This window comes from Ochotona curzoniae, unplaced genomic scaffold (genome assembly GCF_017591425.1).
Source record: "Ochotona curzoniae isolate NIBS_2020 unplaced genomic scaffold, NIBS_Ocur_1.0 contig_66, whole genome shotgun sequence".
NCBI lineage: Eukaryota > Metazoa > Chordata > Mammalia > Lagomorpha > Ochotonidae > Ochotona > Ochotona curzoniae.
The window spans coordinates 21,057,085-21,074,116 of NW_024466512.1; the positions used below are offsets into that span (position 1 = coordinate 21,057,085).

Genomic DNA, 17,032 nt, shown 5'->3' on the forward strand with positions numbered 1-17,032 from the left:
CTTTTATTTGATTGTTTTTCAAAAAAGAAAGAGAAGGAAAGCATTTGAAGCCTAAGAACTGCCATTTGCAACCTACAGTAAGACAGTCATAATACTTCTGTTCTACTTTTACTTAACCAATTTGGTGCCAGTTTTCTTAAATCTGTTGCTTGTCCAAAGAGAATACGAGCCTTGACAAACACAAAACTCACGTGGAATAGGTCATCTCTTTAAAAATTTTATTATATTGATTTGAAAGGCAAAAATTAAGATTGAGAGAAAAAGAGATCTTCCACCAAACAGCTGCCAAGCCAAATCCAGGATCACAGAACTCTACCTGGGTCACCAGGATTTGTGCCATTCCACTGCTCAGCTAAAGCAGGGAAGAAGAGCAGCCAGGACTCGAACTGCTCTTCAGATATTGGATGCCCGTGTCACAAGCAGCAGCTTAACCAGCAGTAGACCAGGCTATGTTGCTCCACAATTCCTGGTCAAGCTTCCCCAATTTTGTATTTTTTTCTACCAATTAATAACTGACTTTACTGGAAAATAAAAAAATGATCAGTGGAAAAGATCCCACCAGTGTCAGGGAAATGTCATTTGTCCCTCTAATTTAAAAGGATTTTCCCAGTTTAGGGCCAATCCCAGGTAAGAGTGAAGTCCTTTTGATCATTTTCCTTCCTGATTCATGTTCCCAGCCACCCTTCACCTCTGGTTCCCAAGCTACTTTCCAGGACACCTGGAAGCAGGCTGTATGGTTGACTACAGAAACACTCTTGCTCCCACAGTACATCTGGCCCTGCCTTTCCACCAAATCGCATGCCAATTTATTGCCCTCTGATGTGCAGTCTATCAGGTCACTTCCTGGATAGTCCTACTTCACACTGCGCCAGAAGCTCAAGGCAACAACATGAGTTCCACCAACCAGCAAGTAATTGCTCAATAAGCGTGGAACAAGGAAAGGTCAGTTATGATCTGTGCACATGTGGGAGCCCTTCACAACTTGACCTACAATGGTAACAGAAGGCTGGTATTTCTGAAGAGACGTGCAATGAGAAGCCAGCCAACAGCAGCCAGGAGTGCTTGTCCATCTAAGTCCTTTAGATCTCCAAGGAACAAAGGAAAGAAGCAAGGCCCCGAAAGTGGTAAGGAATATTTGCTCTTCTAGTTTTCCTAAAGCAAAATTCAGAACTTAAGGTAGTCACACCCTTTATTAATAAGGTGATCTGATCTACAAAGATTTAACGTCCATTTTGTTCTATCTGTATAATCTAATGGGTTCCAGGACGGGGGAAGAGGGGGGAACCCTTTCCAAACAAATACACAGTATCACTTTGGAAACTGAGGTGATCACCTAGCATCTATAAGCACAGACAATTAATTAGACAGATGCAAGGCTGAGACAAACTCCACTATCTCTCCTAACGAATTTCAAGCATTTGACTTCTGAAACCTGTTTGGCATTTCTCTGAATTTTAGTGAGTGGAAAATAAAGGGAATCTGTCTGAATCATTGTTAAGAACAAAACAGCAGCTGGCTTTCCCTGTTTTTACTCATGTGGTTGCTAACAGAACAAGTTGGACATCTACCCAGAAATGTTTCAAGTATCGAGAGGTGTCTGTGTCCAGGATGACAGACAATGAGAGCAACGACACTTATCACAGACCACACTTAGTTCCCTAACCTCGGCCAGAAAGAAATAATATTCCTTTGCCTCTGTTTTTTAAAGCTAAGCTATTAAGAATGCCCTTTCCTCTTTTTTCACATCCCCTTTTCTGACACATGTAGTGGAACACGTGCCCTCCCACCAGCCAGTAGCCTAGTTCTGGGTATGACTGGGCAATACAGAAAGAGAAGGGAAGAGCTGGTCAATAAAAAACTGGAATATGCAGAACCATTTCTTAAAGTATCATCATTTTCTACTCTCATGCTCAGAAAAATGTTTGGAAGAACTTCTTGGTTTAGAATTACCAAATGAAGAGAGTGTTAGCAGAAGTGGGACTTGGGAATACAACTGGAATCTGAACACAGGCACTCCAATGCAGGCTGATGGCGCAAGTAGCATATCTTAACCACTAAACTAAATGCTTTCACAACACTTAGCTCTTTATAAGGAATGTCTGCCAAATTTTACTATACATGGTTCTTTCTGGTCTCTACTTAGTTAGGACTTGTAAACAATTCACAAGTGAGACAAAATAAATGATTCGCTCAATGCTCTGTTAATTAATGACACATTACTTACTCTACCACTTCCCAAAATATGGATCCCTGAGGCTGTCATGAAAGATGACAACACTAGCAATTTTCTTTCATATACTATATTCTTAATTTTTTTCTGACAATGACTGCTAAAAATCACTTTCCTTTATATTGCTCCATCTTCCAAATAAAACTGATTACACTTAAAGTATGAGGCATCACTGAATAGTTTCATTTCTAGATAGGCAGTTATTTCTGAGGCCTAGGCCAAACAAGTGTTAAGTCACAGTTCTTCTCAGATTGACTTCCAGACACTGTTTAAATGTTCTTTGTAAATCTCTGGGGGCTAGGTGGATTCAAATCTCCTAACTCAGACTCAGAATTCACACAGCTTGAGATAGTCAGGACTCTACAGGTGTGTTTGTCCAGGATAAGCTATATTTAGATAAACTCCTGACACAGCCACTTTCTCCTGGCACCTGCTTCTCCCTCTTAAACTCAAGCACACTTTATCTTGCTATCCCAGTAAGCCCAGTATTGTGGCCCATTGAGTTAAGACACCTCTTAGAATGTCTATATCCCATGCTGAAGATCTGGTTCAAGTCCTGGCTTACTGCACTTCTGATCCAGCCAATGTGCCTTGGAAGTCAGCTGACGACAGCCCAAGCATCTCTTTCTCTTCCTCTCTCCCTCGCACACTTTGTCATTCTTACAGAAAAAAAAATAAAGCTTTATTAATTAATACCAATTAAGATATCCTATCCTTCAGAATTGCAACTTAGCAATACTGTGGGACTATCTAAAATCTGGCCATAACGCCGTCAGATGAAAAGTCAAGTAAGCAAACAAAAAAGCTATCATTTTGCTCAAATCTAGGCTTGTTTATTATACAAAGAAAAAGTAAAAATAAGAAAAGATGTCAGAAGTGGCCATTTCACCTAGCAGTTAAGATGACAGTTAGGGTCCCAGAAAGATGGTCTAGCGGCTGAAATCCTTGCCTTGAACGTGCTGGGATCCCATATGGGCGCGAGTTCTAATCCTGGCAGCCCTGCTTCCCATCCAGCTCCCTACTTGTGGCCTGGGAAAGCAGTTGAGGACAGCCCAAAACCTTAGAACCCTGCACCCACATGGGAGACCTGGAGGAAGTGCCTGGCTCCTGCTTTGGATCAGCACAGCACCAGCTGTTGCAGTCACTTGGGGAGTGAATCACCGGACAGAAGATCTTCCTCTCTGTCTCTTCTCTGTATATCTAACTTTACAATAAAAATTAATAAATCTTAAAAAAAAAATATGACAGGAGGCCTGGTGTGATGGCTCAATTGCCTAATCCTCCCCTTGCAAACACCAAGATCCCATAAGGGTGCCAGTTCGTATTCTGGCTGCTTCATTTCCCATCCAGCTCTCTGCTTACAGCCTGAGAAAGGAGTGGAGGAAGGCCTGGGTCCTGCACCGACATGGGAGAAGCTCCCAGCTCTTGGCTTCTGATAAGTTAAGCTCTAGCCATAGTGTCTATTTGTGGAGTAAACCAGCAGATGGAAGAACTTTCCCTGTCTCTCCTCTCTGTAAATCTGCCTTTCCAATAAAAATAAATCTTAAAAAAAAAAAAATACCCGTTCAGATGTCCACATCCCACATCCAAGTTCCTGTATTTTACACTCTGCTCCAGCACCTGATCTAGCTTCCTGCTAATGCAGACCCTGGGAGGCAATGGTGATTGCTTAAGCAGTTGAGTTCCTATGACTTATATGGGATTAAGTTCCCATTTCCCAGCTCCAGGCCCATAACAGCAGGCATACAAGGAGTGAACCAAGGGACAGAATCTCAATTTCTTTTTTTCTCTTTTGCCCTATCTCTATAAGTAAATACATACATAAATAAATGTTTTAAGAGGCAACAGCAAGTGGTTCTCAGTGTGATCCACCCCATGATTAGTGGGGATAATATAGGGGTCAATGTGTGGCACAGTGGATTAAGTCACTTCCTGTAACACCAGTATTTCATAATATCAGAGGGGTGATTCAAGTCCCAGATGTTCTACTTCCAATTTAGTTCCCTGCTAATGTGCCTAAGACAGCAGTGGAGAATGGCCCAAGTACTTGGACTTCTGCCACCCACATGGCTCAGTGAGATTGGAATTCCAGGCTCCTAGCCAAGTCACAGCCACTGTGGCCATTAAGAGAATGAACCACCAGATGGAAGACTTTCTCTCTCTCCCTGGGCCAGCACTGTGGCACAGCAAACCAAGCCACCACCTGTAGTGCCAGGGATGCTAGTTTGAGTCGAGGCTGCCTCACTTTTTCAATCTAGCTCCGTGCTAACAGCCTGAGAAAGCAGCAGAGGATGGCCAAGATCTTGGACTCCTGCATACAAATAAGAGACCCAGAAGACTCTCATGGCTCCTGGCTTTGAACCAGCTCAGCCCAACTGGTGTAGCCATTGTGGAGTGAACCAGTGAATGGAAGATCTCTGTCTCTCCTTCTCTCCCTTAACTCTGCTTTTCAAATAAAAAGTAAAATTGAAAAAAATTAATTTCTGTGTCTCTCCCTCTGTTCTGGCTTTTAAATAAATAAAAATAGGCCTTTACAAAAAAAAAAGGAGAGGGTACATTGTGGCACAAGAGGCAAAACCGCTGCCTGCAGTGCTGACATCCCACACTGGCACTGGTTTGTGTTCAGCATTTCAATCCAGCTCCCTACTAATGGCCTGGGAAAGGCAACGAAAGATGGCCCAAGTACTCATACCATGTGTGAAACTCAGAAAAAGCTCCTGTCTCCTGGCACTTAACCAACCCAACCCAAAGTAAAACATCAAATTAAAATTTAAAATGAAAATTAAAGAAACAGGTACCATATGGCACAGAATAGAGGCTACAAAATTTAGCTTTAGAATGGTCAGCTAGAGACATTACTGTTAGAAAATCAGTGGCTCCAGTTCCTGCTATGACAGGAGGTGGACTGAGTATGGTTGGCTCATGGACCCACTGGTAAGCGTGTAACCTGGCATTGGGAGAGGTTCTGATGGAGGAGCCTGGGCAACTCCTCTGGCAGGACACAGACCCGACAGGTCAGCGCAAGAAACATGATAGGAAACAGCCCAGAAAAGGCCATGGAAAGCTACCCACTGGCATACACTTGGCAGACGTGGGGGCAAGACCAGGCTGAATCTGTCCACGTCATCCACTGGCAAATCCAGGCACCAGTGTGGGTTGACCCAGGTTCGGTCGCAACAAAGACTAGTGCACAATATGGAATGCCGAGGTGAGGTTGCCTGTACCAGAGGGGACCGCAGCGTCCAACCAGCCTGAGAACAAGAAAGGAAGTAGGCAGAGCCAGCAGGGGAATAAGGGAGGGTTCCTTTGCAGGATAGCTACTTCCGCAGGAGAGCATGGGCTGGGATGGGGGCAGACCAGACTAGGCAGAGCTACCACACCTGCGTGCCTCATGTGGACTAGATCAGGGAAAAGCCGAGCTGGGCTGATTATTCCTACTGGTGCAAACAGAATTAAAGTGGGCGAGGTTTAGTTGGGCAGCAGTAACTGGAATCTGGGAGTGGGAGAGGCCTGGGAGGGTAATAGTGGGCTCATCCCTCTTGGGTTACCACTTCCACGGGAGGACATAAAACTAAACAGTGGCTGGGGTGGAATGGGGTGTGGGACAGACTGGATTACTGCTACACTTACTGGCAAACCAGGGTAGGGGCGGTCCTGGTGGGGGTTATTGTGGGTCGCTCCAACTAGGCTGCAGCTCCCACTGGTTTAGGTGAGGGCCAAATATGTGCGGGGCAGAACCAGGCTGGACCGCAACACCCATTGGTTCCAGTGGAAGTCGGGAGTGAAAACAGAACCAACCCAGCAATTACAACCACCAGCTGATTGGAGCGATGGACGGTGCCTGGCCCTGTACTTGTTAGCACATACAAGAAGTTTCTTTGGAGATCTTCCTAATCTAAATGCTGGACTCAGAACCCTAACGAAGAAAAGAGAGAAGACAGAACAGGTCAACCAACCATCTCAGCTATGATGGACTATGTGAATCAGTGGATTTTTCAAAGACCTCATAGTGCTTGGAGTGGCAAGATTGACAGCGATTCATAACTGTTGCAATATCAAAACCACTCGAGGAAGAACCTCAGAGCATGCCCTACACCCGGGACTTGGGGAGGGTGGGAAATTGGGTGGGCCTTCTCCCTTAATACCCCCCTTTTTTAACATGAAGGTAACAATATGGAAAACATACTAGTATTATCCACTTTCCTGTAGCCCTTGAACCTTCTTACTCTAACTAAGTATGTGAAGAATGTCAAAATTAATTTTATTAATAAAAAAAAAAAAAACATGAAACCAGAATTTGAAATAAAAGGACAGCAAGACGTTGCATTTTAAAAAACAAAACAAAAAAAAAAAAAAAAAAAGAAAATCAGTGGCTCTAAAGGTGGAAGTTTGGCTGGTTTTTGTTCATTTGTTATAACAGACCTGATGCCTATGTGCCTGTGGAAAGGAAAATACCTGGTATATAGTAGATACTCAACAAATACTGAGTAGAAGCAATTCAGAACCCTATGCCCAGAGGAATTCCAAGGAGAGTGGCATAAATAAAAGGTTCAGGACACAAGAGCAATTCCATATTAATGCATGCATTTATACTGGACCTCAAGGCCACATTACTTTTACATCAAGCACCCTCAATTCAATTAATCAAAATGACCACACTAGGTCCTCTGAACAAAAAAAGTGCTAGAACTAAGTCACTAAAGGCAAATTTAACTGTCACTCCCCACACACAAACACAGGATATGTATATCCCCCCAAGGAGTAGTCATCAAACCCTGTCCCCGAAGTCACAGCTGGGATACTTTTAGACTGTTCCTCTCTTTCTTCAAAAACTTTCTGGGAAGAATTTCTTTTTAATGATCTAAACTTAAAAACTAAGGACAAAAGCAGCCCAAGAGGCAAATGACCATTACAACTGCTGGAGAATTCTTTCCAGAAAGCTATGGTGGGTAAAGAGTACCATGGCTTGCAAGGATTAATCTGGTCCACAAAGAAAGAGACCAAAGACTAGTAGAAATAAGTTTTTAAACTGTCTACTTTTATGAAACCTAAAACGAAAATTAAATATCTTGATATTTCACTTTTATGTCCATGGCCCCATCCTATGCCACTGTTCTTACCACAGGGTCTAGCTGTGGGACTGAAGATGACTCCAGCATGTTAGAATCCCACAGATGACTGGAATGATAAATGGAATTCTGTCTTTGGAATCCAAGCCCATGGCAGGCCTTGGCAGGTATACAGAAGAGACCCTGGCCCTCTTGCCCCTAAGGCCAGGACACCCCAGCCCTGCGGGCAGCACAGAGTTAACTACCCTCCAGCTTTGAGAAGCACAAAGGTACAGCACTGCAACATGCTTAACATTTACATTGCCTCTCTCTGCTCATTAAACAGGTTTTGGTTAAATAATGAACAAACTGTATTACAGACTCCGATGAGAATTCCAAAATTATAAATCAACTGGGAAAGCCCAAAGGGGCAGACAGACAGGGAGGGGTGAAAAGGATAATATTGACTAATATAAAGGGCGCAGCTTGACAGTGGATATTCATGCCACACCTGATCAAACACACTCCATGGGGGGAGGGGAAAGAGAGCCAGAGAGGGGAGATGGGACAAGACAGCCTGAAATTTGCATCCGGAAAAGATTAAAATGGATTCTTTGGGGATAGAGAAAATACATAATATATATTACTATAAATGCAAAACTGTACTAAAAGCTAACTCAAATGTCAAAGATTACAGCTTGAATAAATTTAAATATAAAAGCCATGTGCTTCCTTGAGTTAATGAGAGAGACATAAAAGAACAAACTGGACTAAGACACTGTTTAGAGCCTTCTGCTGCCGGTGCTGGGCAATGGGTCCATGCCCAGTAGCAAAACCAGCCAGGGCCTTCCTCCATGACTCCAAATCCTGAGAAACAAGCAAACCCATCACTTCTGAAGCCTCTGCTGCATAGTCTTAAAAACGGATACAATCATAATCATAAAGTTTATATCAAGCTATACAATTCAGTGGTTTCTTGTAGGTTCAGAGTCGTGCAATCTTCATTACTACCTAATTCCAAAACATTTTTATGACCCCCCCAAAAGAAACTCTGTACCCAACAGCAGTCATTCCCATTTCCCATCTCAGAACCTGGCAAACCTGCATCTGCTTTAACTCCTTTAGAATGATCTCGTAGCAGGATTCCAGAGAAGACTTGAAGACCAAATAAGTAGAGTAGTCCAATCCCAACAAGTTAAAGCTTGACTCAAACATAATACCCAAACTTCACTCTCGGGTATCCTTTTTCTTCCACGTGTAACCCTCTCTTCAGATTTAGCATGATTAATCTATTGTTCTAATCAGGGGTGGGGAATGTCTGGCCCATAGGTCATCTAAGACACAAAATCATTTGGTTAAACCTTGCCAAAGCAAACTCAGGTGGGAATCAAAATTCAAAAAATTTTAGCAAGCCAAATTCTTAAAAAAATATTACTAGGTTCAGCGTAATAGCCTAGTGGCTAAGTCCTTGCTGTGCATGAGCCGGGATCCCATATTGGCACCAGTTCATGTCCCAGATGCTCCACTTCCTATCCAGCTCCCTGCTTGTATCGTGGGATAGTAGAGGATGGATAGCCCAAAGCCTTCAGACCCTGCCCCTATGTGGGAGACCTAGAAGCAGCCCCTGGCTCCTAGCTTCAGGTCAGCTCAGCTCCAGCTGTTGCAGCTATTTAGGGAGTAAATCAGCAGATGGAAACCCTTTCTCTCTGTAAATCTGCCTCTCCAAAAAATTTAAATAAACCGCACCTCCCACTTGGATTACCACTCTCACTGCATAGCATGAAAACCAGGACTGGGACAGAGGTGGCCAGACAAAATGGCATCCACCAGTATGTGTGTTGACTGGGTAGCGCAGCTAGTTGGGATGAACTAGGCTTCAATGCCCATTACATGTAGGAAAGCTGAATGGGATGTGGGACAGACTGGACAAGTCTACTGTACATACTGGCAAGCATGGGAACCAGGGCAGGGGGCAGGTCTGGTGGGGGTTATTGTGGGTCACTCTGACTAGGCTGCAACTCCCAGTGGTTTGTGTGAGGGCCACATATGAAGTGGGTAGAATCAGACTGGACTGCAACACCCATTGATTCATGTGGAAGACAGGGCTGGAAACAGAACTGACCCAGCAATTGCAACCACCATCATGTGCAAAAGCTGATTGGGGCAACGGACTGTGCTGGACCCTGTATTGTCACGCACACACAACAATCAGGTCTGGGATCACCTCAGACAAAGTTTCTTTGGGGATCCCTCCAACTGAATGAACTGCTGATCTCAGAACTCCAACCATGAAGAGAAGTACAGGAACATCAGCAGGGAGCTGAGTCAGAAGTGGAGCAACCAGGACTCAAACCACTGCTCATATGGCATACCAACAACACAGGTAACAGCTTAACTTGCTAAGCCACTAATACTGACCCCAGCAGCCCAATTTTTTTTTTAAGATTTATTTATTTTTATTGGAAAGTCAGATATACAGAGAGTAGGAGACAGAGAGAAAAATCTTCTGTCCAATGATTCACTCCCCAAGGGTCCACACGGTCAGAACTCCAAAGCCAGGAACCCAGAGTCTTTTCCAGGTCTCTCATGCGGGTACAGGGTCCCAAGGCTTTGGGCCGTTCCACCGCTTTCCCAGCCACAAGCGGAGAGCTGGATAAGAGCGGGGCCACCAGGATTAGAACTGGTGCCCATAGGGGATCCCGGCACATTTAAGGTGAGGACTTTAGCTGCTAGGCTACCACGCCGGGCCAGCAGCCTAATTTTTAAGTTGTTAATTTTGTATGACCCACAAATTATAACACCTGAATATTTCTTTAATATAAATATCCAAAATGGGCTTACTATACCTGCAAATGATACTGAGTCATCATGGAAGTTTAGGCAGACTGACTACAAATGTGGTCCAAAGACACACTTACTGGGTCTAAGTGGAGATAATGGATATATGTCCTTCAACATGATCACACAACATTTCTGGAAGAGTAAGTAATATATACACACAGAAAAGAGTTCACACTATTTATAAGAAAAAAAATCACTTTGATTTACTGACGAACCAGCCATTTTCAACTGCGATATCCATATCAACAAAGCCAGCAGGTAGACTAGTAAAGTGCAAACAGAAAACCTTTGCCAAAAAAGGACCAAACCTAAGTCAGCTTCATAAGTTACAGTAAGTGAATGCCCTAGAATTCCTGCCATTTCTGCTCCAATCTAATGTTATATTTTAGCTAGCCATGTAACCCAGACAGGGTTGCTTCAGTTTCTCCAAGTTCAAAGCCCTTTCCCAGCTTCCTACCAATAACAGGCTTCTAGGAAAGCAGTCCTCCTGACACTGCCAATCATAAATATGTTTCAGTAAAAGAAACAAAAAATTGGTCATGGATTTCAGAGTCCAGGACCACAGGGGCAGCTGATACAGGAGTGACTCCTGGTAGCCAGCACTATGTGGGGGGTCAGAAACAATCTGAAGACCATGACATGCTCTACTTGGGGCCCACTTTCTCAGGAAAGTATGCTGCTAAAAGCCAAAAATAATGGGGCAACCTTACTGAGAACCACTTTAACATCTGCCAAAGCTGTTGGTCTTAAAAACACTACCTTTCCCATTTTCCAGGGAAAAGCTTGGCAACTCAGCTATGTTCATTGTACCACAGAATATATTGTCTCAGTACATTCTGATCTTATCAGTTCCAAGCAGCAAATAATCTGTCTGGATTCCTAACCCAAAGAACCAAGAAAATTAGGCATTAGACATCCAATGGTGTAGAAACCCCCAGGCTTACTCTGGATCACTCACCACAAAAATGGTCTCTGAGCTAAAGTCTTGGGCTATGTCAAGATGGGGAAAGCAGAAAGGGGATCTACGCTGGGATGGCAGGTAGGAAACGCATCAAGACAGCAGCATCATGTCAGCTCTTCAAGGTTGGCAGAGTCCAAAAGGCCTACAAGGCCATTTCAGGTGATCCAGGTCACTTTGGTGTGTTCCCCACCACTTAAAACAAAAATCTTAAACTGGATATACAATGTTACCAAGAATTTCTAATCATATTAATGTGTTCATCTTCTTTTTATCCATAGTTAGTCTTCTGAACCCTAGCCTACCAAAAAGAAATGTAAATATCCACACATTAGATATTCTTCCTACTTGGAATATATAAGCTTTGTTCATAAAATGATTTCTAAAAATCTATGCAAGTAACCAATGTTCTATAAACAGTAAAGTCACTTAGGAAACAGGCCATGAAATAGGAACATGCCATCCAGTAGTAAATCAGGCCTACCAACCAATAATTAAATCACCTCCTTTAGTCTTGACACTTTGTGACTAACATTTTTCAATGGAGTGAAATTTCTCTTTTGATGAAAACATGTAGAAAATTTTGAGGTAACATCAGCTTATGTTTAGGAAAGTAAAAAAAAATTCTTTCTCTAGATCTCCTTCCATATTTCTCATGCAGGAAAGAAATATTTCTGCTTATTATTTGTGTAATTAGACTACTACTAAACACTATTTAATTATGGTCTGCAATTCTTCACTGGCAGAATGCTTTCCATGGGTATTCACTGCGAGAACAACGGCCAACACAGGAACACAGGCCTCAAGCTTTCCCTATATGTGTCCTTTGAAGTGCTGAGATTTCCTTCCTTCCGTGCCACACCTACATATCATATAAGACACTTCAGGTGCACCTCTCTACCATGTGTATAGAAGAAGCAATACTTACAGAGAAAAAGCATAAATTGAGTATCAGAGGCCTGAATTCTACTTCTGATGTTGCACCTCTCAGAACTAACATAACTTTAGCTGAATCACTTTAAAAAATCTCTGGGCTTCACCTTCTTTCCTGAAAAGGAGACAATACCCACCATCCCTCCCACACAGCACTGTATACAAGTTCAGTAAGATAATAAATGCCAATTTGCCCTTAGAAATTCTAAACATACGCATATAAAAAGTTATTATCATTAGGACATGAAGACTCAAAGATCAGGAAGACTCCAAGCAATGAAGTACACCAGAGCCTAGAAACCTACATTCATAGAATTGGCTTACAGTTTTTCTAATATATGTTGCACATTTATTTATGAATTATCAATGGCTGCTTCTGAGACATAAAGGTAATTTTGAGTAGTTTCACAGTTGTATGTGGCTAACAAAACCTAAAATACTTACTCTATGGTCTTTTACAGAAAGTTTGCTGACCCCTAAATAAAATACACTTTTTTTCACCAGGCTAAGGATTCCTGCCTAGACATGGAGACTTACCTGCTATACTGTTTAGAACCTCCTTGAGATGACTGAAGCTATGCAGCAGAGGGTCCCGTTCTTCATCCTAGGGAACACATTGTTTAAAAAAATGTTATTATTTGGCCAAACGAAAAGAAGATAAAGGATAGATCAAAGGCTTTTTCTCTGAATCCACCAGAGAGTCCAGTACATTTTTCTTCTGACAACAAGAGAATTAGTCATGGTGCATATTTTCCTGTTCCTTCATCTCTTATTCCGTAGAGATACTCTGAACTTACCAAGCATAGTGAATTATGAAGTGCTAACTTACACCATCACTATGAAACTCAAGCTACCAAAGCTTGCCATGTCCTCTACGTGTGTATTATCTCCTCTTCTACTTCATAGTCATTATGTGATCACATGTATTCATTTCAAAGATATTCCTAACTCCTAAATAAATTTATTTTTTATAACAAACATGAGAAATTTTCAAACACACCATGTTAGAAGTTTCAAACTTATTTTTATTACCGAACAAAAAAATGTTCTATAGAATGGAAAAAAAAAATCAAAAACACCCTGAAACCTGCATATGCAAAAAAAGTGGCTAATTTTATAAGAGGTAAATTTCTTACTTAACCAACTGGCAAGAGGTGGCCTGCTCTCTGTATATGAAAGATTGGCTGAATCCCCAAAGTAACTATCACCACACTATACTAGATAATATGGCAACAACTAAATCAATTTAAATGAATTTAACTATGAAATATAGCCATATGGAATCAGAAGATATGGAATTTCTATGATATTTGCAGACTATAGAAGTTGCATGTAATACCTTAGGTTATCCACAAAAACAAACAAGCAAACAAAATACATATATATAGGTCAGGGTGTTGCCACACAACAGATTAAGCTGCTACTTGCAACATATACGAACACTAGTTCCTGTGTTCCACTTCCAATCCATCTCCCTGACACGTGCCCAAAAACGCAGTGGAAGATGACCCAAGTACTTAGGCTCTGGATACCTCTGTGGGACACCAGGTTGGAGTGTGAGGCTACTGAATTTGGCCTAACCATGCCCTGTCCATTTGTGAAGGGAACCAGCAGATGGGAGACCTCTCTCTAACTCTGCCTTTCAAATAAAGAGCTAATTTTTTTTAATATCTAAAAGAATGGTATGATCTATTGGGTCCCAGAGGAAAAAAAGACAGTCTGATTGGAACAAAATAGCAGGCTTTTATATCAAAAGCAACTTGAATGTTCTGCTATTCATTATCACTGAAAATTTGATGATTATTTTAACCATGTATCAGATCCTCTACAACATGTCATTAACCAGGTTATCTGCCCATTCCCCACTTACCAGTGGTGTATGGGTGCTCCATCGGGCATTTCGTTTGATGGCCCCAACCACAATGTTAATCTCCCCTTGAATGATGTAAATATTTTTATCCACCATCCTGGCAAACCTAGCAAACAAAAGCATTTAAGAAAGAAGTCTGGTAAATATATGATTTTCCAGAGCATACTCATGCTTAAATCAGGGAGGGTGGGGTGGGTGGGCAGCTGAGTGTGTGTGCTCTTTGATTAAAGTAAAATAAAAGTTTAGCAAAGTGGCACCCACAGCGGCAACAAAACAAGATCGTTAGTGCACAGAGGAGCCCAGGAGTTGGCAAGTGAAAGTTAAGCAGGTGAATGTTGTGAATTGTCCTCATAGTACACATTCAGAGGGTGCGTGATCAAGCAGGAAAAGGGACTTGGTCCCTCCCCGGACTAATTGGAACGTTATCCAACATTGAGATTAAAACATATATACTAAAAAACAGATACTCCATCCTATGGTCAGTAAAACAATATTTCAAAAAAATATTTTTCCAGCCTTTGGAGTCTCCTGTGTGTGCTGGTTTATTCTCGATACGGCATTCTCACGCTTTTACAAATGAAAAAAAATTATTTTTACAGCCTGTCACTGGATTTTAGAGAATGATAGCATCCAACCTGCCTTATTGTGACTCCCAAATGCCAGCCCTCCATACCACAGTAGCCTAGGAAAGTCACGTGTTCACGGTGGTTTTGCCTTTCTAATCGGCTCTCCACCATGGGCACTGACCGAAAGAAATTGGCCTCAAATGAGAAAGGCCCTGGATGAAGACGTCGCATGGCTCTGTGCGATTTCTGCTGAAGCAGAACGGAAACGTGTACTGTGACACCTGGGGCTCCCCAGACACATTTAGGAGTCCTCTTTGCTCAGAACCATGTGGTCTGGTTGTGTGTAGCAAGGAAGGATTCAGCTCCAATGTGTTACGGTTTGTCCAAAGTCACCCCACTCTTGGCACTACACCCACGTCTCCACAAAGACCAAGTAGCAAAGCTGAACCCGGGCACCAACTGTACATGCCCTGGTATGGGACGGTTAAGCTACGACCTGGGACAGACCCAAGCAGGGCTGCTCCTCAGCCTCTCCAGCACCCTTCCACTGCCCCTGAGGAGGACACAGGTGCTGGCTCAAGAGTATGGGTACCTGCCTGCCCACATGGAAGACCTGCATCAAGTGCCAGGCTTCTGGAGACCATTGCAGCCATTGCAATGAGCCAGTGGATGGAAGATCTCCCTTCCCTCTCTAGCTCTGCCTTTCAAATAAATAATCACTTAGAAATATAAGGGGAGCTGAACACAACTGTGAGTGCAGGGTGGAAGCTAAGGTTTTGGTTCTTAGACCTATTGTGGCCCCCATGGAGTTGTCTAAAAATGAAAACCTTTGTTCCTAATCTATTGCTTTTGGTATGTTTTATTTTTTTAAGACTAATTTATTATTATTGGAAAGGAAGATTTGCAGAGAAAAGAAGAGATAAAGATCTTCCATCCAATGATTCATACCCCAAAAGCCAACAACAGCTAAAAATGAGCCAATCCAAAGCCAGGAACATAGAGTTTCTTCCAGGTCTCCCACACAGGAGCAGGGTCCCAAGGCTCTGGACCATTTATTGCTTTCCCAGGCCACAAGCAGAGAGCTGGATGGGAAATGGAGCATAGCCAGTGAAGCTGCCACCTGCCACACCAGCACCCTATATGTATGCTGATTTGAGTCCCAGATGCTACTCTTCCAACCCAACTCAATAATACACCTGGACACCCCAAGAACTTGGGCCCCTGCACTTACATAAGAGATCCAGACGAAGCTCCTGGCTCCTGGCTTTGGCTCGGCACATCCCCCTAGCTATTCCAGCTATTTAGAAAGTGAATCAGTAGATAAAATCTCTCTCTCTGTCTTTCCTTCAATCTCTCTATAACTCTTACAAACAAGTAAAATAAATCGTGACCAAAATGAAACACAAAAGTGTAGCAGATATACCCAAACTCAGAATGATTAACATATCTAGAAAAGGTGCTATGAAGCCAGGATGTAATCAGAGGAAATCTACCTATAACATTTTAATTTTTATAAAGGGATTGTATTGATGCACTATCAATACAATTAAACATAAATAAGATATAAAATATAATCTCTTCCTGTGAGGCATTAACACAGTATAGGAGGGTCCGGCCCGATAGTGTAGTGGTTAAGGTCCTCGCCTTGCACGCCCAGCATCCCATATTGGTGCCGATTCTAATCCAAGAAACCCCGCTTCCCACCCAGCTCCCTGCTTACGGTCTGGGAAACCAGTCAAGGAAGGCCCAAAGTCTTAAGACCCTGCACCAGTGGGCCCAGCGGCATGGTCTAGCGGCTAAAGTCCTTGCCTTGAACACACCGGGGATCCCAAATGGGCGCCGGTTCTAATCCCAGCAGCTCCATTTCCCATCCAGCTCCCTGCTTGTGGCCCGGGAAAGCAGTCAAGGACAGCCCAAAGCCTTGGGACCCTGCGCCCGTGTGAGATACCCGGAAGAGATTCCTGGATCCTGGCTTCGGATCCGCATAGCATCGGCCATTGCACTCACTTGGGGAGTGACTCATCGGATGGAGGATCTTCCTCTCTGTCTCTCCTCCTCTCTGTATATCTAACTTTCCAATAAATAAATAAATATTAAAAAAATAAAAGACCCTGCACCTGTGTGGGAGGCCCAGAAAAAAATCATGACTCCTGGCTGAAAAAAATCATGACTCCTGGCTCCTGGCTTCAGATCAGCACAGCTCCAACCACTGCAGCCACCTGGGGAGTGAAACAACCAATGGAAGATCTTTCTGTCTGGCTCTCCTTCTCTCTGCAAATCTGACTTTCCAATAAAAATAAGCAAATCTTTAAAAAAAAAAAAGCCAAATGACAAAGATCTTTTTAAAAAAATGATTAAGGCATCAAAAGAGAAAAGGTAGTTTCTGTCACAGGAGCCAGCGTTTCAGTGCATTAAATGTCCATGACTGTAAAAAACATTCTAGGGAGGCCTGGCGGCGTGGCTTAGCGGCTAAAGTCCTTGCCTTGCACTGCTCCAGGATCCCAAATGCACGCCGGTTCTAATCCCGGCAGCCCCACTTCCTATTCAGCTTCCTGCTTGTGACCTGGGAAAGCAGTCGAGGACAGC

The 17,032-nt window shown here is 42.9% G+C and overlaps 1 protein-coding gene across 14 annotated transcripts in view; it reads right to left on the bottom strand.

The window, feature by feature from the left end:
• GBF1 (golgi brefeldin A resistant guanine nucleotide exchange factor 1) overlaps positions 1–17,032 on the bottom strand; it is a 126,518-nt gene that overhangs the window by 89,717 nt on the left and 19,769 nt on the right. For all 14 annotated transcript variants that reach the window (XM_040992222.1, XM_040992230.1, XM_040992229.1 and 11 more), the window contains exons 2-3: positions 13,881–13,986; positions 12,548–12,614 (exon numbers count right to left, since the gene is read on the bottom strand). In XM_040992222.1, coding sequence (XP_040848156.1) covers positions 12,548–12,614; positions 13,881–13,976 — 163 coding nt within the window. In that variant the 5' untranslated portion in view covers positions 13,977–13,986. The remainder of the gene's footprint in view (positions 1–12,547; positions 12,615–13,880; positions 13,987–17,032) is intronic.